Source organism: Gopherus evgoodei, chromosome 4 (genome assembly GCF_007399415.2).
Source record: "Gopherus evgoodei ecotype Sinaloan lineage chromosome 4, rGopEvg1_v1.p, whole genome shotgun sequence".
Classification (NCBI taxonomy): domain Eukaryota; kingdom Metazoa; phylum Chordata; order Testudines; family Testudinidae; genus Gopherus; species Gopherus evgoodei.
Genome location: NC_044325.1, coordinates 142261125 through 142284869, shown reverse-complemented (window position 1 = coordinate 142284869; position 23745 = coordinate 142261125). Strand labels below are relative to the sequence as shown.

Genomic DNA, 23745 nt, shown 5'->3' with positions numbered 1-23745 from the left:
AAAAGCTAAATCTTAGAGTCAATGCGAATTTCTCACAGCCCTGTAAGGACTCTTACTCTTACACAAGCCCCAAGAAAATTAATGAGCCTGTTCTTCCTAATGATTTCTGATGATCAAACACACATGTGAGTTTTCTCTACAAAACTTTTGGAAGGGTTGCCAGCTAAGGCCCTGATCCTACCCTCAGATCTGCATAGGAGAACCTCTGTGTCCCTACAAAGTGCTAGTGAAATCAAAGATCACCCGTGCAGGCACAAGGATGCAATGTCAGGACTGCAGTATTAGGGTTTAAGTCACCCCTCCTGGAGCCCAGCTGGCAAACCCACTTTTCAGGCAGAATCTTGTCACACCATGGCTAAGCTTGCGAAGAAAACTCAACTACTACTGCTCCATGTCCACTGCAAGGCAGGATATGTTATAAATTACAGACCAACTCCTTCAGGCCTTCCTCAGGCAAAACTGTTGTTGAAGGCAATCAGCCACCCCTGGAGGTGCTTATTTGTGATACCTCTATTCATTTCAGGGCAGATCCTCCACTAGTGTAAATTGTCCTAGCCCCACAGAAGTCAATAGAGCTATGACAATTTATACCAGTGGAGTATTTGCCCCTCTTGAAAAGGATCTTAACCTGTGAGTAGCTCCACTGAAGTCAATGGTAATACTTATGGAGTAAAGCATTACCCACTATGAATAAGAGTACCTGGCCTGTATTTTTTCACTTCTTGCTTACTCAACAAACTCCAGTAGAAGCCAATGTGAGCTTTCCCCAGGTAAGGCACTGAAAACAAAGGAAGGACCTCAGGAACTGGCCCAAAAATAAGTAAGCTCAGCTAACAATTTTCTCTGAAAAATTCATGCAATCCCTGCAATCTTCACTGTATGATTGTAACATAAAGGAAAAGAATATAAAAATAAAAAGCCCAACCTTTTCTTTAGCTAGGAAAACTATGGTTACTAGTAGTTTTGGTTTTTTTAAACTTTGTTGCCAATGCATGACAACGCACCACCTGTCCTGATCAACATGCTCCAGAAATTAAATGGCTGGAGTTCTGCCAATGTGATCTTCCACTTTCTTCTGGAAAGGCAGACTGCAATTGCCTATGCCTAGTAGGATTAAACTGCAGCTTGTGGTCCAGCTGGATGAGGTGACCAGCACCCTGGACACTGCAAAAGGCTCATCACACTGTGCACAAGATTGCTCCAAGACATTCTTCTCATATGGTGCACCAATTTATTCATGCCCAGAGGCTACAGGGATTTAAACAGGTGCTCAGATTAGTTGGGTGGCCACTATGTGAATTATTTAAAAAAAAAAAAAGGCACCAGCTTGGTTTTTTGGTTTTCTGCATGATGTATCAGTTTGGTAATGCATTGCTTGAACATTAGCAATGGCTACAGAAAAGAACTGGTAATGGGATATAGCAGGCCAGATTCTGATCTTGAAGTTTGCCGACAAAGGGAGCTATTCCCAATTAACTGCACGTGTGGATGCTCTTAATTTCAAATAAGGCACTCTTGTTCCACAAAGTGGATTCAGAAACCACTTCAAATTCACATCCTGTCTTATTCTGGACTAATTTTCAGGTGTAGAAAATTCCCTGGTTACACTAGTATAAAGCCAGAGTGACTCCAATGGAAACAATGTAATGTCCAGATTTGTACCTGTTTAAGTGAGATCAGGATTTGGCTGATTGCCTTCAACCTCCACATAGGGTGACCAGATGTCCTGATTTTATAGGGACAGTCCTGATTTTTGGGCCTCTTTCTTATATAAGCTTCTATTACCCCTTCACCTCTGTCCCGATTTTTGACATTTGCTGTCTGGTTACCCTACCTCCAATTCATATCCAGCTAGTGATTGAAGGTTGTTGCCATTGGATGGCTGCTCAGAGGCCTCTGTGAAATGGGCTTGGTGGCTTTCAGTCCAGCTCCTGGTAGGACAGATGACCCTATCTCACACCCCACCATTCTCATTGGCTGGGGGCTGAATGAGCTATGGTAGCTAGATTATCCTCTCAGCCCCTAGGGCAGTATCGCCATATCAATTAAGACCTGAGGCTTGTTGGCAGGACAATGTGAGGGAAGCCTGCTGTGTCATTACTTGTGTTGTCCCTGCTTTGTGGTTAGTTTGAGCACTTCAGGTTGCAGGACTGAAATCCTTACCATGTGGAAGCAATGGGAGTCGTACTAGTTACTTTAGAGAGGCCAGGGTTTTGCCCCAAGACTACTGATGTATCACTTTTGTCTACACTCACATTTTCTCCTGCCTGAAGAGAAGATGTGATGGGGGCTCAGAACTAAGAGATGCTTTTAGCCAAAGTGGTCAATCAGCAAAGCTACTGAATTCTGGAAAGGCAGCTGTGTTTGAAATACAAAACCTACAGGAACTTGCAGATGACTGCAATATTTCATGGCTGGCCAAAAAAAGAACTCCACCCCTCCCCCCCAAAACCCGCCAACCTGTTTATAAACCAGTGTCTAAGTCCATTATGGTTCTGCTTCTGATATTTACAAGGAACCAGGGTGATAACTAGAGCACTCTGATACAACATCACTAGCCACTACAATTACACCATAGGACAAAAACTCTAATCCTCTCTTTATCCAGTCATAATACAGATTATATCCCCTAGGTTCTACCTGAGAAAAATGTAACGAATCTGCTATGCTGTCTCTCTACTTCAGGAAATCGTGATCTAAAGTTTATTCTATTTAGAGTCTCTATGGAAACGGAGACAGCATTAGATAATAACCACAAACCCACAGATTTTTACCATCAGGATAGAATGTAGATTTAGATTCTTTGTTTGCCCTCTAGAAGCTCTCTGGGAAAAGCAATGATCAATTTGCATGCTTTAAAAGTAACAAATAAAAGGAGGTGAGGAAGGAGGGAGATAATAATAAACGAAAAATAACTTTGACAGCATCTGTCTATCTAGGTTATATATCAGTGTTTCCACCGGATACACAAGGCCCATATCTTCCACTGATATACACTGGCATAGCTATAAAGATTCAATGGAGTTAAACCAGTTTACATCAGGTATGGATCTGGAGTGAACTCCTACCATTGAGGTCAATGAGAGTTTTGCTACTGATGTCAATGAGACAGGATTTCACTCCTCACCTATAGGTTGTGGGTGGTTTTTTTCCCCTGTAGGTTCTAAGCATAACTAATCATTTTGGCCTAAAACTTGTCCTAAAAAAATTTATCCTGGTGATTACATCACTCCAAATTTTCAAGAGGCTTTACACACAGGATATTCAAGAGAATTTAAAGGAAATCTGCATGAAAAGGAAGTCAGGATCATGGTATTGCTGTGTTAGATGGGGCAGATTCAGTGCTACATTGAAGTCTTGTAAAAGTAAAGGAATCTAAAGAAATGGTCTCAAGTTGCAGTGGGGGAGGTTTAGGTTGGATATTAGGAAAAACTTTTTCACTAGGAGGGTGGTGAAGCACTGGAATGGTTACCTAGGGAGGTGGTGGAATCTCCTTCCTTAGAGGCTTTTAAGGTCAGGCTTGACAAAGCCCTGCTGGGATGATTTAGTTGGGAATTGGCCCTGCTTTGAGCGGGGGGTTGGACTAGATGAACTCCTGAGGTCCCTTCCAACCCTGATATTCTATGATTCTACAAGGAAATTGACCAAAATAGGTAAAAAATTTGGCTTTTGAATACATGTGAGCCAAATATTTGAGTCCTTGTTCGGTTTTTATTCAGTTTTTACTCAGTTAAAACTTCCACTTGTTTCCAGTGAGTTTTGCCTCAGTAAGGACTTGAAGGTTTGGCCCTATATACTTTAATCTGAAAGGAATAGAAAATAACAAAGAAATTGTTTACTAGATTCTTGTTTAGCAGTAGGTTGGGAAATGCTTGGGGCTCATATGTCAGAGAAAACAGCTTTTGTTTTTCAAAACTTAACTTTACAGACGGCTAGTCCAGAAAGTGGAATAAGCCAATTTAACAAACAAAAACAAAAGCCCTTAAAGTTTGCAACATAGGCTGAGACCACGGGTGGCCAAATCTCCATCATAAATGTTTATAGACTATGGTGACTTCAGTCATTTTGTTGTACAAAGGGATTAAGATTCTGAGATGTTCATGTTGAAGTTAAATATCGTTTGCTAAAAGGAATATCATCCAAAATATCTATAAATCAAGTCCAAAAAATCCATGGCAATCTGTTTGGTTTAAAAAAAAAATATCCACTGTTTCAAAAAGTGACTAATATACAAATCTCCATGACAAATCTCCTGGGTTTCAAAGATCTACCAATCATGCTTTGGGCTTTTTTTCAATACAAATGCCCTGATTCTCCTCTCACTTACACTAGTTTTGATTCTATTGACTTCACAGGAGCTACTCCTGATTTACACTAGTGTGCATACAACAGGAGAATCGGGCCTGAATTGTTACTAGCTTCGGCAGGGTTAAATCAAAGGTTTTTGCCTTATTTGAAAACAGTTCTGGATTAAAACTAGTGCTTCACCCTATTCACCTGTTAACTATTTACACACTGATAAAACCAATTGTTAAAATGTTATCAGACAAAGGAAGAAACAGGAATTTTGTCAATACTAAGGAACTGCTGGGAGTTCAGATATCTTATCAGTCATCTGAACCTCATGGTTGTGTATTCCTTTGTATATCTAAATCTCTCTCTCAAGATCTGCTGCAGTGGCCAAAGCAGTCTTCATACACCACGGAAGTCCCACTTTATTAATTTAATAAAATTAAGAATATCACATAGAGTGATATGTAAGTGCTAGGCACTGTATAGACACAGAGAGAGATGCTTCCTTTTCCAAAGAGCTAAACAGAAAAAACCAAAGGTTATGAGGGAACCTGAAGCCCAAAGAGGGGAAGGGTCTTGCCCAGGTTCCCACATCACATCTGTGGCAGAGCTAGGAACGGAATGCAGGTTTTCTGACTCCCAGGCCTGTGATCTATCCATTGAGCCATGCTGCTCTCTCCTGTCCCAGTTGGGACTTCAGTGGTATACAGAAGCTGGTGCTCTCACAGGGGCAAATATCATCCCAAATAGAGGACTTAATTCTTTTTAAGACAATTTCAGATTGCATGTCCATAGACAATTAACTCCCCTCTAACCCTGAGAGGTCAGGGACCAGACCAATACAGGAATAGCTAGCAACTCTTGTGGAAAATCAAACAGGCCCCATTAAATCCTTGAAATGGTCTCTAAGCTCCTGGTGGTTGCTCAATTGGTTCCCTCCTGCAGGTTTTAGCTGGAGGATGGGTAACCCCAACAGAACCACTGATCAACTGGACACAGTGGCAGTGTTTCCACATGGAAATTTGATTAGATATTGCTGCTGCCTATGCCCTGCCTATCCTTTGGAAAGCCAGGTGCCAGTGCTTGGCAGTCTGCTCTCTTTCACCAGCACCACACTTAAATGGAAAATAAAAAGATGGCAGTGACTTAAACAATAATATATAGCAATAGGTATATACACATATATTATCCAAAACAAGACACGCCTGTATGCACATTCCTCCTCCAAGGAAGAGGATGAGAGAACAAATGTGACGGATGTAAACTACATTGCTCAGTGCATTACTGGAAGGTGCTGAGACTCCCGTGATGAGCGCACTATAAGAATCTATATAAAATAGAATCTTTGGCACCTGTATTTTCAATAATGCTGTGACCCTGCTGAAACTCCAAATCTGGAGTGAAATTTTGAAGGACTGCAAATAAATTAAGACTTTGGCCATGTCCCCTTCTTCTGCCCTGTGCATTAAAACAGCTAAGTCTGTATCGTAAGAAAGAAATTCCTCTCAACACACAAGCATTTCACCCTCTCCTGTCACGTATCTGTTTTCTGAACTGACTCCAAAGAAATTAAGAGAATTTTTTCTTCGCTGAGGGTTGAAAGCAATGCCAGCTTAACTGCTTGGATGCTGATGAATGTCATAGATATGTGTAGGCTGAATGTACCTATATTTTCATTGTCCTAGGTTAAGCAGGTCAATTGCCCTGGCTGTATGGCCGAATGCAGCCTCTACTGTTGAATGTACTAGACCTCTCAAGAACACTGACTTCCATGGAATGTTATTAATGGACAAGGGTGATTTCCTGCACTGCAAGGGACATTCAAAGTGAGCAGTAGCAGGGGAAATAACGTGTAAATTAGATTCATGGTTTTAAACCTGACCATGTGGGTGAAATTTTCCCCTGTGCAGACCAAGAACTGTGCACCACCACCCCAGCAATCTGGAAGGCTCAAGTGGGATTCCAGTGGCCCAGGTTTTTGTGACAGCTCACTGCACAGGGGTGAATTTCCTCTTGTGTGAGGTAGGGTACATAAAAGGAGAACATGAAGGAACAAGGGCATGCTGCTAAGCCCAAGAAATCTGGAATCCTGTGGAAGGTTCAGTTAACCTGGGGCTTCCTTCGAGGTAAGGCATGTAGATACATTTCGCCAGCAAGCCCCAGAGAAGCTTTTAACAATGTAAGCATGGAAATGTTAATCCTCATGAAAGCGAGAGGGTGATATGGAGACGCACTGTACAAGCTTCCTCCAATTGCTAGTCTGTCAATGCAACACCATCCTGAGCAAGGAAAGGAAAACAGGGCTTCCCCATGCAGAGACTGCAGCACCACAAGTGCAGGTACTCTTGCATTAGGCTGAGACCACCCATGCATCATTTGTGATGTAATTCACATTTGGACCCAGAACCTCTAGATATACCAGACTTGTGAAATGAACTTGTATGCCACTCTGTTAATCTGTTCCATGCCTCCCCACCCCCAGTGAGCAAGACTTCAACTGATTTAGAGTGTGATCAGTTGCTTATGGCAGGGAACTGAGAGTCAGGACCCCTGGGTTCTACTCCTGGCTCTGTCACTGACTTGCGGTGTGACTTTAGGCAGGACACTTCCTGTCTCAGTGCCCCATCTGTAAAATGGGAATGATTATGATCACCATTCAGACATACCTCCCCAAGCAATGCAAGCATACTTTAACACTTGTAAAGTGATTTGAGATCCTTGGTTGAAACATGATATGGAAGGAAAATGTCATTTGTCGTTATTATTAACTGCTGGAGTTCTTGCCTCTAAGCAGTTTGAATTGTTAGAGAACCTACTCACACCCCCACACTTTTGAAATGGTGGTTGACATTAGCCAGAGTCATGCAGCACAATCCCCTCTGTGTGCGTGAGAAAGAGGCAGAGGGAACTGGAAAGATCTGTGCCTTGAGCCAAGCAGCATTTGATAAATCAGACCATTCCAGTGACCAAGGTGCTTCTGTTCAGGTTGTTTGACTACAGGACATTCAGGTAACTGGTGGGGACTTACCTTCATGGTGTCCTTGGAAACCAAAAAATGCATGTAAGTGGCTGATGCAAGGGAGCGAATTCCAACATATGTGGGGGTAATGGCTTTTGTGAGGGGTGGAAGGAAAAGTGGTCTCCTCTTCCCCTTCTGGGCAACCCATGGGTTGACAGCATCGATAGTGTCTGGCTGGAACTGCAATGGGGGGCCTTGAAAGGTTCTCTAGGAGGGGGATGTGGAAGAGGGGGACTCCTGGCAGGTTCCTTTGCAGGTTGCAAAAACACAGACCCACATGAATAAGGCATAAAAGAGCAAGAGTAAAAGCTGAGTATGGAGTTCAGGGTTTGGCCCCAATGAGCATTTTCCTGAGTAAAGTCTAGGTTCCAACTGAGTTTGGCTCCACGGACCTGATCCAGTGCCCACAGAAGCCATTGTAAGTCTTTCCATTGACTCCAATGTGCTTTGGATTGGATGCTGTGTTTGCAAGGGGTCTGATCCTGATCTCACTCTAGGCCCAAACTGTCTCCTCCATTACAGCCAGGGAGCTGCCTCTGATTCCCTTGGGAGTTGCACCCACGCACTGTGAGCTTCATGCCCAGATCCTCAGCTGTGTCCAGCTCAGGGACTGATCTAATCTATGCCAGCTGGCTATGGCTTCCAAAGGACTCCCCACCAGCCGGAGACTGCCATAGCACAGCATGCTCTGGCCGCTGCCCTTGCCCCAGGATGGGGTGTGGTGCTGGATCTGCCTACGCTGGCTCTGCAGAACTCCCCTGCAGCAGCATGGAAATGTGCAGAGGGGATCTGGTTGCTTTCTGCTCCCTTCGCACACAGAAGCAGAGCAAAAGAGGCCTGTTCTAGAGCTCACTGAAAGCAATGAAAGGCTTTCCACTGACTTCCATGGGCTTGCGATCAGGCCCAAGGAGAGGAGTGGAACTCAGAATGAAGCCTTCAGCTTCCCAGCTGCTCTTAACTTCCAAGGTCAAACCCAAGGGGAGAGGTAGGGACCATGAAGATTGAGATGGTGGTTTTTTTAGATCAAAACCATGGCTGGTTTAAACATTCAGCCCCTGATTTCTGTGGCCATCAAATTCATCCAATTATTTGGGAGCGGGGGGACAAAAGAGAGAATATACTCAGATCATAGCTGCCTGGGGAAAGGCAGGAATGAGATCGAAGGGGTAAAATGCCTTTATGATACATCTCCCCCCTGCCCCCACAGGACACCCAGCCTACTGTCTCTTATAGTAAAAGGCCTGAATGCTTTCTTTTGCAGTATTTTGCATGGATTCAGCCTTTCTGCTGCAGAGCTCAGAAATATCTACCACCCAACATATTTTTAAGCAGAATTGTGTCCCACATCTGCTCTGCTTCTTGCCAGGACTTTTTTTTTGGTCATGGGAAGCTTGCTCATTCCAAAAGAACTGGATTAATACTTGTAAAAGAAAATCTGCCATGCATTTTCAGTGAGGGGGACCAGAGAAGTAAGGGGACTGGCGAGAACAGAAAGGAGCCTTTTGTTTCCAGGTTGCAAGCACAAATACAGCATAAACCACTGGTGACCAAAAGTTAACATCTGATCAGTATCCTCTGAGATTATCCGGAGGGACGGGTCTCAGTCCACGGCACAAAGCCACCATAATTAGCATAGCCGGCAGTCTCAGAACAGGAGCCAAGGGCTAAATAAGCCATTGAGATTGATCTCCCCTCTCAACCCTTATAAGTGGCTGCTCCAGTTCAGGATGAGATGAACTAGCAAGGGATGGTGTGGGGCAGCTTGCCCTGCTGTCTCTCCCTGTTGGATCTATTCTCTCATCCTCTTACCTCCCATAACTATTCTCCATCCCCTCCTCTCTTGCCTGCTTTCCCACTGCTCTCTTTAGGGGGGTCCTCCCCCCCCCCACTTCAGCCTCTACTGTTTCCCTGGTCCCTCCCCCTATGTTGCCTTCTCCTCACATTTTTCTGACCCCACCTTTGGCCCTGCAGCATGAACACCATTCGATGCAGGCACAATTAGAACAGCTGAGCAGTTGGATCAAGTGTGCATGGAGCTGCTCAAATCTCCACACAAGCAGAAGACCAAGTGTCCCTCAAAGGAGACAGCCAGCAAGAGCTACTTTGGAAGTGCTCAGGGTGAGTAAGGCTGTATGCCAGGTGAACATGCTTCTAAAAGCACACCACTGGGGGCTCTGGCCATCTGTCTTACACACAGCTCTTAACAGCTTCATTCATTGCTGTTTATAGGGCAGTAGCAACAGGTGCAGGTCATTTCCGTAACTCCTAAAGCACAACAGCCGCTGAAAAGAGCCAATAGCAGAGAGCTCCACAACTCCAAGAAAGCACATATGCAACAACTAACATTAAACAACCTAATGGACACTTTCATTTCACATCTGCCTTTGGGTAACTGGCAGCCATTGTGGCACAGATGGATGGAGCACTGGACTGGAAGCCATGACACCTAGGTACCATTCATGGTTCACTGTGTGAACTTGGTCAAGTTGTTTAAACTCTCCGGGCCAGATCATCAGCAGGTATAAATCAGTGTAGCTCTCCTGGAGCCAATGAAATCATGGCATTCTGGGCCTCAGTTTCCCCATTTACAGCTACTTGCACACCTTTGTAAAGCACATTGAAACCGATCAATGAGAAGCACTAAAGTTAAAGTAATGCATGCATTATAATACTTATCAGCTAGAGATGAGAACATGGTTTAGATGCAGTGAAATGTACCGTAGTGCCTGGAGATTTTTGAAGTGCAGTTACCGTCAGAATATTAGCCTCTGCAAAAATAGTCAGTCAGATTTCCTATTTATCCCCCTATTTCAATGACTACTGATCAGTACTGCTCACATTTCAAATCAAAGGGGGACTTGGCTAAATGTCAGTGCTGTAAACTCCCCCTGGGACCTCCACCAGTGCCCTTTCTGCCTCTTGAATCACTGCCTGTGACAAATAGAAAGTGATTAGCCAGCAGCTCCAATGGGCATGTGCAAGGCAAAACAGAACCCAGCTCTCTCTTCTAGAGCTGTATCAGCTCTGCAGTCCTAGTAAAAACCTACTGGTGCCAGTATGTAAGTGTGACCTGAACACCCCTGGGGAGTGTGAAGGGGGCATTTTTTTTACCTAGTCCCTGTTCTAACTGCAGCTGCCCTTTAGTCAAAGCAGACAAGATGTGTGTTCTCTAGTTTAGCTGTGCAGTACCTGCTGCTGTGGGTTTTATTTAATGTCATCTGCTGAGTTCTTCTGCAGAACACAGGCCCTACCACGTTCCCTCATCCTTCAAGAAAGGCCCACCTAAGCCACAGCCTCCGACCATGTTCAGCACAAAGTCAGATTCTGATCTGTTACATCAGAATAACCTCATCTAAATCAATGGTGTTTCTCTGAACTTACACCAGTGTAAATGTGATCAGAAGCTGGTGTATGACTGTTCAGCACTGACTCTTAAAAGAAGACTAACATCAATTTATAAACTCACAACACTTATCCCTTTGCTCTTCATGTCCCATAAACCAGAGCTTTACCATCACCTCGAGCACCCACAATCAAAACCAAGGCCCCCTTCTGCTAAAACAACTGCATATTAGAGCCAGTCCCTGGCTTAAAGAATTTATCCTCTTGCAACAATAATACCAAGCTCTTATTATACAGCACTTATCTGTAGGTTGCAAAGTGTTTTACAGCAGAGGCAACTCTCCATCTCCCCATTTTACAGAAGGGAAAACAGAGGCACAGAAAAGCAAAGTGATGTGCCCAGGGTCACCCACCACACCAGTGGCAGAGCTAGGAAGAGAATCCACGTCTCAGGAGTCCTAATCTGCTGCTCTACCCACTGCACCATCCTGTCTCTTGCAAGCACTATCCAGTCTGTAGGAAACCCTTCCAGAGGACTTTTATCCAGTCCCATTGCTCAGCAGATCACAATCTCCACAAAGCTGAACTCAATATCAGGCTCCCTTTTTATTTTTTTTTTAATCATCAAAGTTTTGGTGAACAGACTTAAAAACGCACACAATACCAATGCACACAGCTATGGGTACAATCTGGGAGACCTTGAAGAAAATACTGACATCATGACTTTCTACTTTAATAGTTCTGACTGACATGACAAGTTCCCATGTTAATAATAAGCCACATAAGAATCACTAAATGGAAGTGTGGTTCCAGCTGCATACAGGAAAAACCCAAGTCCCTCTGTAACACCAGCTGGGGAGGCTTACCTTTAAATCAGGAGGCTTGCTCCGGGGAACAGAATGGGGAGCAGGGTTTGGATAAGCAGCAGTGCCCAAATCCGACAGAGCAGAAGCGCAATCCCCAGGTTTCGCATCCATGGCAGCCAGGTTGGGGGCATCTTCAGCCCCAGCACAGTCGTCCTCCGGCTGCTGCAACTCATCCGATGTGCACCTCTTCATGCCGACGAGATGGGGAGGGAGGGCGATTTTGCCCTTCCACTTCTTGAAGGAATGGCAGAGAAATGTAAACGAAAAGCAGGAAAGGGGGGTGGGGAGGAACCAGAGGAGCCTTGGTCAGTGCCCGGACAAGTTCACTTTACCTGCGAGAGGAAGGCAGGCCAAAGACGGGCTGGGGAGGAGAATCCTTTATCCAAACTCATTGCATGGGCTGGAGGGGAAGCGGAGAGTCTGACCCACCCACCCCCAAAGTTTCTCCTCTAATTCAGCGGCATGGGGTGCAGTGACCGTATTTTTGCTTTGCGAGGGTGCACGTTTCATGCAATTAATCATTTCCTTCCTCCTCTCCCCCCACCCCCAATTCTGTTACTCACTGTTCAGGAGAGAAAACCAGTGAGGCGAAATACTGGAGCCTTGCATGGCTGCAGATCCTCGTGCCTTGGGTGCATCTCTTCTCCCCCAGCCCCGCCTTGACATCTGCTGCTTCTCTCCTACTGCCCCCTGCCCAGGAGCCGCTTCCCACCGCAAAGCTGCTGCCGCTGCTCCAGCTCGGGAGGAGCAAAAAGGCTCAGCCTACCCCATCCACCTAGCCGGTTTGGGAGCTTGACGGACAACCGTATCGACCCAATCAGAGCTGTCGGATCGAGTGGGGCGCCTGGAAGGGGCGTATCGCAGAGCCCGTTTCAGGCTCGGTTGGCCGGCAGCTCTCCACCTCTCCCTCTCCCCACCCGCGTCCCCAGGAGCTGTCAGTGGGAATGGTGCTGCACCGGGCTGCGGCTTTGCAGTGCAGGCGGCAGCTGGCAGGGTGCTGCAGAGGCGGGAGGGAAGCCAGTGCAAGCTCCTGGAATGTGGACCCTAGAAAGAAGCCCACCTCGCCCTACTTCTGCGGGTGGTGGCTGCTAGACAGATGCACCGGGAGTGGAAGAGTCACCTCTTCATTGCCATGGAAACTCCTCCCACTAGCAGGCTATTCTCTGATTGCTGGCCAGAGCTTCCCCTTTTATTTATTTATTTTTTTCACCTCTGATTGTTGCACCTTAGTAAACTTAATTTTCCTTAAAAGAGAGATTTGGGGGGGGGGTTGCCTTCTAAGACACATGTACCTGCATGCGCGGACACACAAAGACTTAAGGATTGCACAGTCAGAGCTTGCCAAGCTCCTACATTTCTTGCATCGACAGAGGAAAAACTAAGAAAACCCTTGGCACAACGGTTGATTTCAAGAGATGGCTGAAATTCTTAATTTTTCTTGCATGGAATTTCTTGTGCCTGTTTGCTGCCATCTTACTACATACCTAGATACTGAAAAATGCAAAATACAGCATCAGTATCACTTTGAATTAAAAGCCTTTTTTTTTGTACCCAAACCACACAAAGTTTCACTTTTTCACATGGTGTTTCATGAGACAGCCATCTTTACCCACCCCCACTCCCCAAAGAGATTGGCTTGCTTTTCATCAAAGACTGGCTTATTTTCTGTGGAAAGTGAGGCCATTTTTTAAAACAAAACTTTGTGAATAAAGGAAAAATGTCTTGCCAAGACAGGCCGACTTTTAACCTTGAAAGGAAATTGGGAAAAACCCTTGAACTGTTCAGTTTTGTATTTTGTTACAAATGTTTTACTGCATTTTATCACCACCAGTTGCCTGAATGTGAATTCATTGAACTTGGGATGTCCTAGGGAGAAAGGCTGGATGAATGAGGAAGGGGAGAGATAGATGAGGATACAGTAGCACTAAACATGCATACATTCTGATGAATTACCAGCTAGCATAACTATAACCATATTTAATCATAAATTATTCTGGGTTTAAGCCAATCTCTACTTATTGAACAGCATGAGACCTATATGAGAAAATTGTGTCCCACATCTGCCAACTGCAGGTTCTTACATTTTCCTCTGAAACATCTGGCAGTGACCACTGCGAGAGACAGGGTAATGTACTGATGGATGATCGGTCTGAGCAAATCTGACAATTCCTATGTTCCTACAACAACCTCTTACTGATCTAATGATTCAGGAACATGGTGTTGTGTCTAGAGCAGGGGTGGGCAAACTACGGCCCACGAGCTGTTTTAAGCTGGCCTGCAGCTCCCATGCAGCTCAGCTCTGCTCTGGTGCTCCGGCCGAGGTACTGGGTTGGGGGCTTGATCATCCGGATTGGCCCCGCTCCAACAGGGGTGCTGGGTTGGGGGCTGTACCATGAAGTTCCCAGAAGCCATGACATGGCCATGCTCTGGCTCCTATGCACTCCAATGGCCCCCTCTGGTGCTACAATGGGAGCTGCAGGGGCGGTGCCTGCAGATGGGGCAGCGAGCACAGCTGTCTGGCTGCACCTCCACATAGGAGCTGGAGAAGGGACACGGCGCTGCTTCTGGGAGACGCTTGAGGCAAGTGCTGCTTGGAGCCTGCACCCCTGAGCCTCTCCTCATGCCCCTACCCCCTGCCCTAGCCCTGATCTCCCTCCTACTCTCCAAACCCCTTGATCCCAGGCCAGAGCACCCTCCTATACCCCAAACTCCTCAGCCTCACCCCAGAGCCTGCACCCCCAACCAGAGCCCTCACCCGCTCCCACACCCAACCCCAATTTTGTGAACATTCATGGCCCACCATACAATTTCTATTCACTGATGTGGCCATCGGGCCAAAAAATTTGCCTGCCCAGGGTCTGGATTCAAAAGGGCTTTACTTTCTCTGCCAGTGACTTACTATGTGACCTTGGACAAGTCACTTAGCCTCTCTGTAAAAGGGGGATGTCACTCATTGGGGTGAAGTCAACAGGAGTTTGGATGCACAAAGTATGCAGGATAGATGAACACCTGGGCAGTATTTGACCAGCCTGGATGGTTGTGTGTGTGTATGTGTATTTGTTTTTGTTTGTTTGTTTTTAATGGATTGGCCAGGGTCTAAAGATTTGCATTAAATACACTGGGATATCTAATATTAAGTGTCTGTGTCTAGCTAAAGATGCTGCAGGGTTCCTATTTCTGCAGTTTAAATAAGAATTATGTTGTTCAATCTTATCTATGATATTTCTCTAGATACTATAAGTGGCTGTTGAAGGGGGCGGGGAGTTGTAGAATTGCCTTGTGGTTGGGCCAGGTTTGCCTCCTTGGGTAAGGGTGAGTAGCGGGTTTTTTGCATATCATAGTTGGTAACCCTAATGCGGGAGGAGGCCTAGTGTTTTTAAAACACTTAGATCTTTGGATGAAAGAAGCTATTCAGTGTTAGTAAAGGTAACATTCAGTAGTAGTACTGATTCCATGTATTAATGGATAAATGAAGATGTTATAACCAAACTCTGAAGTCCTTAGTCATATTTTGCTCAGCCCTTATTCCTGTACAATGGCTAAAAATGACTTCAAGAGCTAAAAAATAATTAAGAGCCTCAGAACATGGCCTTCTAACGTTATCTTATTTGAATGCTTACAGGTAATTTGATTCACTCTAATGAAACAAAATGGTTTGGGTAGCTCACAGATGTCCTGTTTTATCAAGAAGGAAAAGCTCAGATGAAAATGGATCATGATCAGTATGAAACCTTCTCATCTTGTCTGCAGCATTTTTCTTATCTTCTGTTTCTTACTGATGTATGTTATTTCAGCACACAGCAGATGTGATCCAGTAGGTGGTCTCATTGCTTGGACTATTTCTGCAAAGAGTTATTTTTACTCTGTCCTGATATAGCTGCATAAGCACATTAGTTCATCTGCATGAGGTTTAGCATGCCTGAGTTACTCTTTGTCAAACACAAAACCTTAATGAACAAAGGTGCCCTTTTATTGACAGGGGTATGGAATAGGCTTTTTTGGGTGTTGAGGCTAATTTCTTGTGAGTAGGATTAAGCTTTGATTGATAAATTCACAAATATGGGAGTTTTCTTTAATTTTAAGGTATAAAATTTAAGCAGACTATAATACATTGTTCTCCTACAGACCCTTCATCTGAAGATCTGAAAGGAGTCTATAAACATTAACCAGGTGAACTTCCCAACACCTGTGGGCTACGTATTGTTATATTCATTTTACAGACAACTTTACTTCCCCGTACTGTGCCTTAGTTATTTTGTGTGCAGTCACTCAGAACCCACAAACCTTTATTCCCTGGCACCTGCTCTAACCACTAAACAGCACAACATTAATACACTATAGCCCTGATCCTGAGAAGTGCTGAGAACCTGCTGCTTCAATTGTCCATCATTCCACCTCTCACCATCAGGCTCAATGGCTGCATGATCTGGACTAAACACTGAAGATGCAGTATATTGGTGAAGGTCCCAGTGCAGAAAGCCAGCAAAAAGCATACGTACCACTTATGTGACACCTGAACCCTCAAAATATGACTTAAATGGGATTCAAGTGCTGGACAGGCCTCATGCCATCACTCTGCACGGGGGAGAATTTCATCCTTTGTGAACTATTCCAGCCTCCATAAACAATTTACATCACCACACAAGGTTGTACTGTTTTCATAAAAATCCTAGCAACTGGGCATATCTTTTTTAAATAAACACATGGGAAAATAAAGGATTGTTTGTGTGAAGGAGAATTTTTTATTTATTAGACACATTTTCTATTTGACTGGAAACAGCATCTGTAGGATCTGTGCCAATTAGCTGCATCTGGCACTCCAGAGATTAAGAGGGATCAGGACATCCATTTGCAATGGGTGCTCAATATTTCTTCTCTACTCTCATTTCCTGAAAGATGCCAAGTGCCCTTTGTTGTGTGAGATACCACAGATCAAGTCAAACATATAGACTGACTTTTATCTGATCATAAAGAGCCTGATGTATAGTACATCTCATTGGTTTGTGGAACTGCAGTGGGATTCTTGCTTTGTGGAGCCATGGTCAGTTTCTGCAGTCTTGGAAAAGAATCACAACACTCAAACAACTGCCAGGAGTTTTCTGAGGGGTATTGTGGCCTCAGCAGCTCAGATGCCAGGAAAGAGCATGGAATATATAGATGTGATTGAAATGCTAGCATCTATATATTATGGTGATGTGCAGAGAGACAGATAGAATCTGCAGCCTTTATTTTTATCAACCACACGGCAACAAAATGTATATGATTTTAAAAGAACAGTCAATAATTACATGCAAGGTATTTTCCACCATTCTTTTCTCAGAAAAAAACTGCAAGTTAGTTTATTCAGTAAGTCTCTCTCTCTGAAGTATGACCGTACTATAGCAGCACCAAAGAACAGCAAATTCACCTGCCCCATCAACCATAAGCCCTTTTAGCATGCACAGCAAAGAGGGCCATGCCCCTTTCTGGGATACAGCCTTCCAAAATTCTGCTCATGGACAGTGCCAACTATTTGGCTCAATATTTTGGGAAAGAAAAGGAACCAGGGAGAGAAAAGTGACTGTGGCAGTTGAAAAGTGCAGCTTAAGCTGATCTTATGACTGAAAGGTTAAGAGTAGGGAGGAGGGCACATTTAAATAGTATTTTATCAGCAGGAAATGATACATCAAAAGGGAACCACATTCTCACACATAAAAATCGCATGTAATGCTATGGATAAGTTGTTCACAAATCACTTATTTCAGCTCAACAGAGACCACAAGGGCCTAAGGGCATGGAAGGAGATCAAGAAAATGTGGAGAAGGCATAAAAGAGTTTTGTTTTTTCTTTTTTTCAGATGGGAAATTGGTCATCCTGCTCTCAGTTACATATGTGTAAATCTGGAGTAACATCTTTGAAATCTATGGAGTTATTCTAGATACATACCAGATAATTGAGATCAGAATCTGGCCCTAAATACTGAGAATAGCCTTGGTGGACAACATCACCAGGGCAAATACAGTGGTGTCTTTGAAGATGCTGTTACACGGTGTCCTTAGGACAATTATGTACTTTTTCACAAGGCATGTGTCTGGTACATGGAATAGCCCTGCTACACTTTGTTTTTATTATAGGAAAAGATCCTTTAGGAGTCTGCTGAAAACAGACTTCTGGTCCCAAAAGTAGCATGCAGTTTGTTTTTTGCATGTTTTTTTTTTTTTTTTTTTTTTTGGAAGAAGTAGAACTAATATCCACTTCAGACCCTATTCCCCATCCCTTGCAAGGTCCAGTCACTGGACTATCATTTGGAGATGAGAAGGAGAAAACACAAAGTGCTGCCAACTCTTATCAGCGACTCTCCTCAGTAACCGCTATCATCAGTCCTGCCAACACTCACGATTTTATTGAGTCTCACAGGATGCTTTTGGAGCTGGACACACACAATTATGTGAGAATCACAACTTTCATTTAGAAAGTACATTTCTTGCCCTTAGGTTGCAGAGAAAAGCTTGAGATTAGGACCTGTGTGCACCTTAAAGGATGCAAAACAAGAAGACAAAAAGAACCTCACAATTATTTTTTTTGGTATGTCTCATGATTTCTAAGACAATCTAATTAATCTGGGGAGCCTAAGTTATGATTTTTCAGCATTTGGAGTTTGCAACACTGCAAAAGGATTTTTAGCCACCTCTTTCCAAACTTGGCATCATCAATACAGCTGTTTGAATTCATTGTCATAGAATATTGAGGTTGGAAGGGACCCTCAGGGGATCATCTAGTCCAACCCACTGCTCAAAGCAGTACTAATCCTCAAACAGATTTTTACTCCAGTTCCCTAAACAGCACCCTCAAGGTCTGAACTCAAACCCTGGGTTTATAGCAGGCCAATGCTCAAACCACTGAGCTATCCCTGCTCCTATCACTAATATTAGTGGCAAATCTAGCTCTTTGTTTTGCTTGTGAACCAGTCATGAACTGATCTCAGCTACAGTGAACAAGTTAGTTAATGGTAAGTAAGCACCGAAGAGTTTGGATGGACAATTTTTAGCCTTTGAATTGTCTGCCAATGATTCACTGCAGTTATTCCTTCTTGGTTATATGTGTAATTGATTGTCTAAGTCACATGGTACTGTTCTCCTGTTTGATTGAATGAACTTTTTAAACTAGAGAATGATGAAAAATGAATACACTTTCCAGTAGTCATTTGTGCTAACATCTGTGAAACTTCTGGAATTTGCAAACATTTTCATTAGGCTGAATACTTATGAATCCACAAATATAAGAGTAAAACCAGTTTGTTCATTAATATACTGACAAGTTACTAAGATGGCTCTAACCACATGGCAGAAGAAGGAGCAAAGAGAGCAGGTGCCCCAGAATGTAGGATCAGATTCTTGAACTATCATGTTGACAGAAATTGGGAGAAATATTAAAAGGCAGAATGCTAAATGCTAAAGCAGAAACAGCAAATGGAAAACGAATTACATGGTATTACCAATATGTCAAGACTGCAATGGAATACTGTAAAAGAAACAAATTGTTCTTTACAAGGTAGGGAAGCTGTGGAAATTGCTTTACAGCTGTCTAGGTCTGTGACATAAATCACTGTAGATGGGTTTGGCAATAAATAATAACCTTAATTTAAAAAAAAAATTTTTTAAAGGGTCATCATCATGATTAGACCATCTTCATCATTATTGATGTCATTCTTTTTTTAATTATTATTTTTATCTTTCAATTCTGGGTGAAGGTGCCTTGAAAGCAAGTAAATGAATGACAGATCTGGCTAGAAGCCAGGCAAAACAAGAGAAGCTACTGTGAAACCTTCCCCTTTCAGACCTGTGCTAATATTAACTCTGAGATGAACTGCAGGACCTCGGATTGTCAAACTTGGGCAATTCGAGTGAGTGAGAATTAAAAACAAAAATGATGAGTGAGTTTTTAAGTGATTCATTTTATCATCATTACACGAGCTCTCATTAATATTTCTTTCTTATCACTGGTCTAAAATGAGTGCTGAAAAAGCTTTATCGGTACTGAAAATATTTTGGTGGATAAGGAAAATATTTCTAGCAGGTCATGAGGTTTCAGGCCTTTAAATCATGTCATTCCAATTACCACCTTCTGACAATTGACTCAGTGGGTCTTCAGCAGGAACATAGGAATTCCCATACTGCATCACACCTTGTGGCTCACAATCTCTCTGGTCCCAAATCAGCAAAATATTTAAGTACATGCTATAATGTGACTCCTATATAACATGAATTCGGATATAATGTGGTAAAGCAGTGCTCCGGGGGGCAGGGCGAGGCTGCGCATTCCGTTGGATCAAAGCAAGTTCGATATAACATGGTTTCACCTATAATGCAGTAAGATTTTTTGGCTCCTGAGGAGTTAATAGAGGAGGTATCTGAGCCTCTAGCTATTATCTTTGGAAAATCATGGGAGACGGGAGAGATTCCAGAAGACTGGATAAGGGCAAATATAGTGCTCATCTACAAAAAAGGAAATAACAACCCAGGAAACTGCAGACCAGTTAGTTTAACTTCTGTGCCAGGGAAGATAATGGAGCAAGTAATTAAAGAAATCATCTGCAAACACTTGGAAGGTGGTAAGGTGATAGGGAATAGCCAGCATGGATTTGTAAAGAACAAATTGTGTCAAACTAATCTGATAGCTTTCTTTGATAGGATAAAGAGTCTCGTGGATAAGGGAGAAGCGGTGGATGTGGTATATCTAGACTTTAGTAAGGCATTTGATACGGTCTCTCATGATATCCTTATCAATAAGCTAGGCAAATACAATTTAGATGGGGCTACTATAAGGTGGGTGCATAACTGGCTGGATAACCGTACTCAGAGAGTAGTTATTAATGGCTCCCAATCCTCCTGGAAAGGTATAACAAGTGGGGTTCCGCAGGGGTCTGTTTTGGGACCGGCTCTGTTCAATATCTTCATCAACGACTTAGATATTGGCATAGAAAGTACGCTTACTAAGTTTGCAGATGATACCAAACTGGGAGGGATTGCAACTGCTTTGGAGGACAGGGTCAAAATTCAAAATGATCGGGACAAATTGGAGAAATGGTCTGAGGTAAACCGGACGAAGTTCAATAAAGACAAATGCAAAGTGCTCCACTTATGAAGGAACAATCAGTTTCACACATACAGAATGGGAAGAGATTGTCTAGGAAGGAGTATGGCAGAAAGAGATCTAGGGGTCATAGTGGACCACAAGCTAAATATGAGTCAACAGTGCGATACTGTTGCAAAAAAAGCAAACATGATTCTGAGATGCATTAACAGGTGTGTTGTAAACAAGACATGAGAAGTCCTTCTTCCGCTTTACTCTGCGCTGGTTAGGCCTCAAGTGGAGTATTGTGTCCAGTTTTGGGTACCACATTTCAAGAAAGATGTGGAGAAATTGAAGAGGATCCAGAGAAGAGCAACAAGAATGATTAAAGGTCTTCAGAACATGACCTATGAAGGAAGGCTGAAAGAATTGAGTTTATTTAGTTTGGAAAAGAGAAGACTGAGAGGGGACATGATAGCAGTTTTCAGGTATCTAAAAGGGTGTCATCAGGACGAGGGAGAAAACTTGTTCACCTTAGCCTCTAATGATAGAACAAGAAGCAATGGGCTTAAACTGCAGCAAGGAAGATTTAGGTTGGACATTAGGAAAAAGTTCCTAACTGTCAGGGTAGTTAAACACTGGAATAAATTGCCTAGGGAGGTTGTGGAATCTCCATCTCTGGAGATATTTAAGAGTAGGTTAGATAAATGTCTATCAGGGATGGTCTAGACAGTATTTGGTCCTGCCATGAGGGCAGGGGACTGGACTCGATGACCTCTCGAGGTCCCTTCCAGTCCTAGAGTCTATAAGTCTATGAGAGCGTTATATCGAGGTAGAGGTGTATGTGATTCAGTCTATCCCTATTCAGCAAACAGCTAAGCACATGCTTAGCTTATGACAATGGCACCTAAGCATGTGCTTAAACAAATGTTTAACTGTAGAGGGAAGGACTGCTGAATCAGGACCTCTCTGCCCCAAGTTCCTCAAGAACAGAAGGGGGACAATATTGTTTACCTGCTTCACAGGAACTGTTGTAGGATTTAGGCCTTGATCCTGCAAAAACAAATTATGGGCAGATCTCTAACCTACAATGTCCATGGGATTCCATGCAGAGAAAAGGCTCTGCCTATTGAGAATTAGCTGCGACTTTAAATAGTGTTTGTAAAGTAGTTTGATGAAAGGTGCGAGAAGAGAGCAAAATATTATTAAACATCTTAGGTGGCAACTTGTTCATAAAACACCACCAACAAAAACTCTATCAAAATAAAACACCGTAATGCACACACAATTTTTCCTTCTGGGAAGAGGATGAGAGAAAGAACAAACCACATGTGACAAATGTTAGTCATGTCGCTTATTGCCCTACTGGAAGGTGCTCTGATGCTATGGGGATAAGCACACTATAAGAACCGATATAGCAGAGAATAGAAAAGCATTTTTTCTCATTTTTAAATTCAAGGCTCTTTGTGCTCTGCTTGTGCACTAAAAGTTCCTGTCACCGTTTTTGTAAGGATGCAGCTCCTCATCTTTGCCCTGGTGTCCTCGCTAAGACTTCCCATCCCCTTTACTCACTGTTGCGCTGTAGCTTAATATAGGAATTGCTGGACTGTCTCAGACTGGTAGTCCGTCTAATCCAGTATCCCATCTTTGACAGTGTCCAATACCAGGTCCTCCAGAGAAAGAAACTCTCTGGTAGACAGCTATGGGGTAACGTGCCTGTAGGGAAAGTGTCCTTCTACACCCCCCCCCCCGCCCCAATAAATAGAGGTTATAAAGGTCCCCATGCAAAGGGAATTTGCCCTCTCTCCCCATAGAAAAGGGATGTGCCTCCCGATAGGTGTCTCTCCCCACAGCAAGAGGATCTGCCCTCTCTCCCCATAGAAAGGGGATGATGCCTCGCCCCCCACAGGGGTCTCTCCCCACACGAAGAGGCCGGCCCTGCACCAAGAGGAACACACACCCCCGAAGGCGCGTGGCGACGGCACTACACAGCTTCAACAGCAGCTGGTCAGGAATCCTATTGCAAAGGACTACACGTCCCATGGTGCACCTTGGGCAATAGCCGCAGCAAAGACGTCCCAAACGCGTCCCCACTAGAGGACTACAATTCCCACAGTGCCCTGCGGCAGACGCGCAGAACACCCTACGAAAAGGACTACGATCCCCATGGTGCACTGCGGCTTGGGGGTCCTCCCCCCACCGCCTCCCCCTTCCCTCCGCGGCGCCCGGATAAAGGTTCCGCTCCGGGCGCACTGCGGTTCGGCGCGGCGCTGCCAGTGAAGAAGGCGGCGGGGCCCGGCCGCGGGGCGCTGTTGGCTCGCGGAGAAGGAGGCCGAGGCAGCAGCCTGGCAGCGGCGGAGTCTCCTCCAGGGTGGGGCTGGGATAGCGGAACGGACCTGGAGGACATGGACGGCGGAGGAGCCCCCTCGACCAGGGGCCACGGCAGCGGGGGCGGAGTGATCCGCGAGCTGTGCCGCGGCTTCGGCCACTACAACCGGCACCTGGCGCGGTTACAGCACAACCTGCGGGAGACCAAGAAGTTCTTCCGCGACATCAAGTACTCCCAGGGGCAGCCCTTCCCCATCGTGGTCTCGCCCCCCGGGCCCGAGGAGCCGCCGCCGGCCGTTCTCCCCACGCCCGGCTCTAGGGACAGCGCCCCTAGCGGCAGCGCGCTGCAGGCCGGTAAGCCGGGAGAGGGGCGCACCTATGGGATGGGGTTCAGAGGGGGGAGGGGTAGCTCAAGGGGTGGGGTGGAGCCTCCGTGGGGAGCTTGGGGTCTGTGTAGAGCAAAGGTGGGTTTCGGGGTGGGGAGCAGAGGTGGGACTTGTGAGGTAGAGTGTGTGTGACTGTAGGGGGATCGGGGAGCAGTGTATTGGGGGGATAGTGTATTGGGGTGGGGAGGGAGCTGGCCGGGGGGGGCAGTGTATTGGGGTGGGGAGGGAGCTGGCCGGGGGGGGCAGTGTATCGGGGGAGCAGGGTGGGGAGGGAGCTGGCCGGGGGGGGGCAGTGTATCGGGGGAGCAGGGTGGGGAGCTGGCCGGGGGGAGGGCAGTGTATCGGGGGAGCAGGGTGGGGAGCTGGCCGGGGGGAGGGCAGTGTATCGGGGGAGCAGGGTGGGGAGCTGGCCGGGGGGAGGGCAGTGTATCGGGGGAGCAGGGTGGGGAGGGAGCTGGCC

At 45.0% G+C, this 23745-nt stretch overlaps 2 protein-coding genes across 3 annotated transcripts in view; one reads left to right on the top strand and one right to left on the bottom strand.

Annotated features, from left to right (window-relative positions):
- Window positions 1-12243, bottom strand: part of TMCC2 (transmembrane and coiled-coil domain family 2) — an 84428-nt gene extending 72185 nt beyond the window's left edge. For both annotated transcript variants that reach the window (XM_030561562.1, XM_030561563.1), the window contains exons 1-2: window positions 12084-12243; window positions 11521-11754 (exon numbers count right to left, since the gene is read on the bottom strand). In XM_030561562.1, the coding sequence (XP_030417422.1) occupies window positions 11521-11712 (192 nt within the window). In that variant the 5' untranslated portion in view covers window positions 11713-11754; window positions 12084-12243. The remainder of the gene's footprint in view (window positions 1-11520; window positions 11755-12083) is intronic.
- Window positions 12244-22801: 10558 nt separating this feature from the next.
- DSTYK (dual serine/threonine and tyrosine protein kinase) overlaps window positions 22802-23745 on the top strand; it is a 62147-nt gene continuing 61203 nt past the window's right edge. The window contains exon 1 of the mRNA XM_030561560.1: window positions 22802-23253. Coding sequence (XP_030417420.1) covers window positions 22977-23253 — 277 coding nt within the window. The 5' untranslated portion in view covers window positions 22802-22976. The remainder of the gene's footprint in view (window positions 23254-23745) is intronic.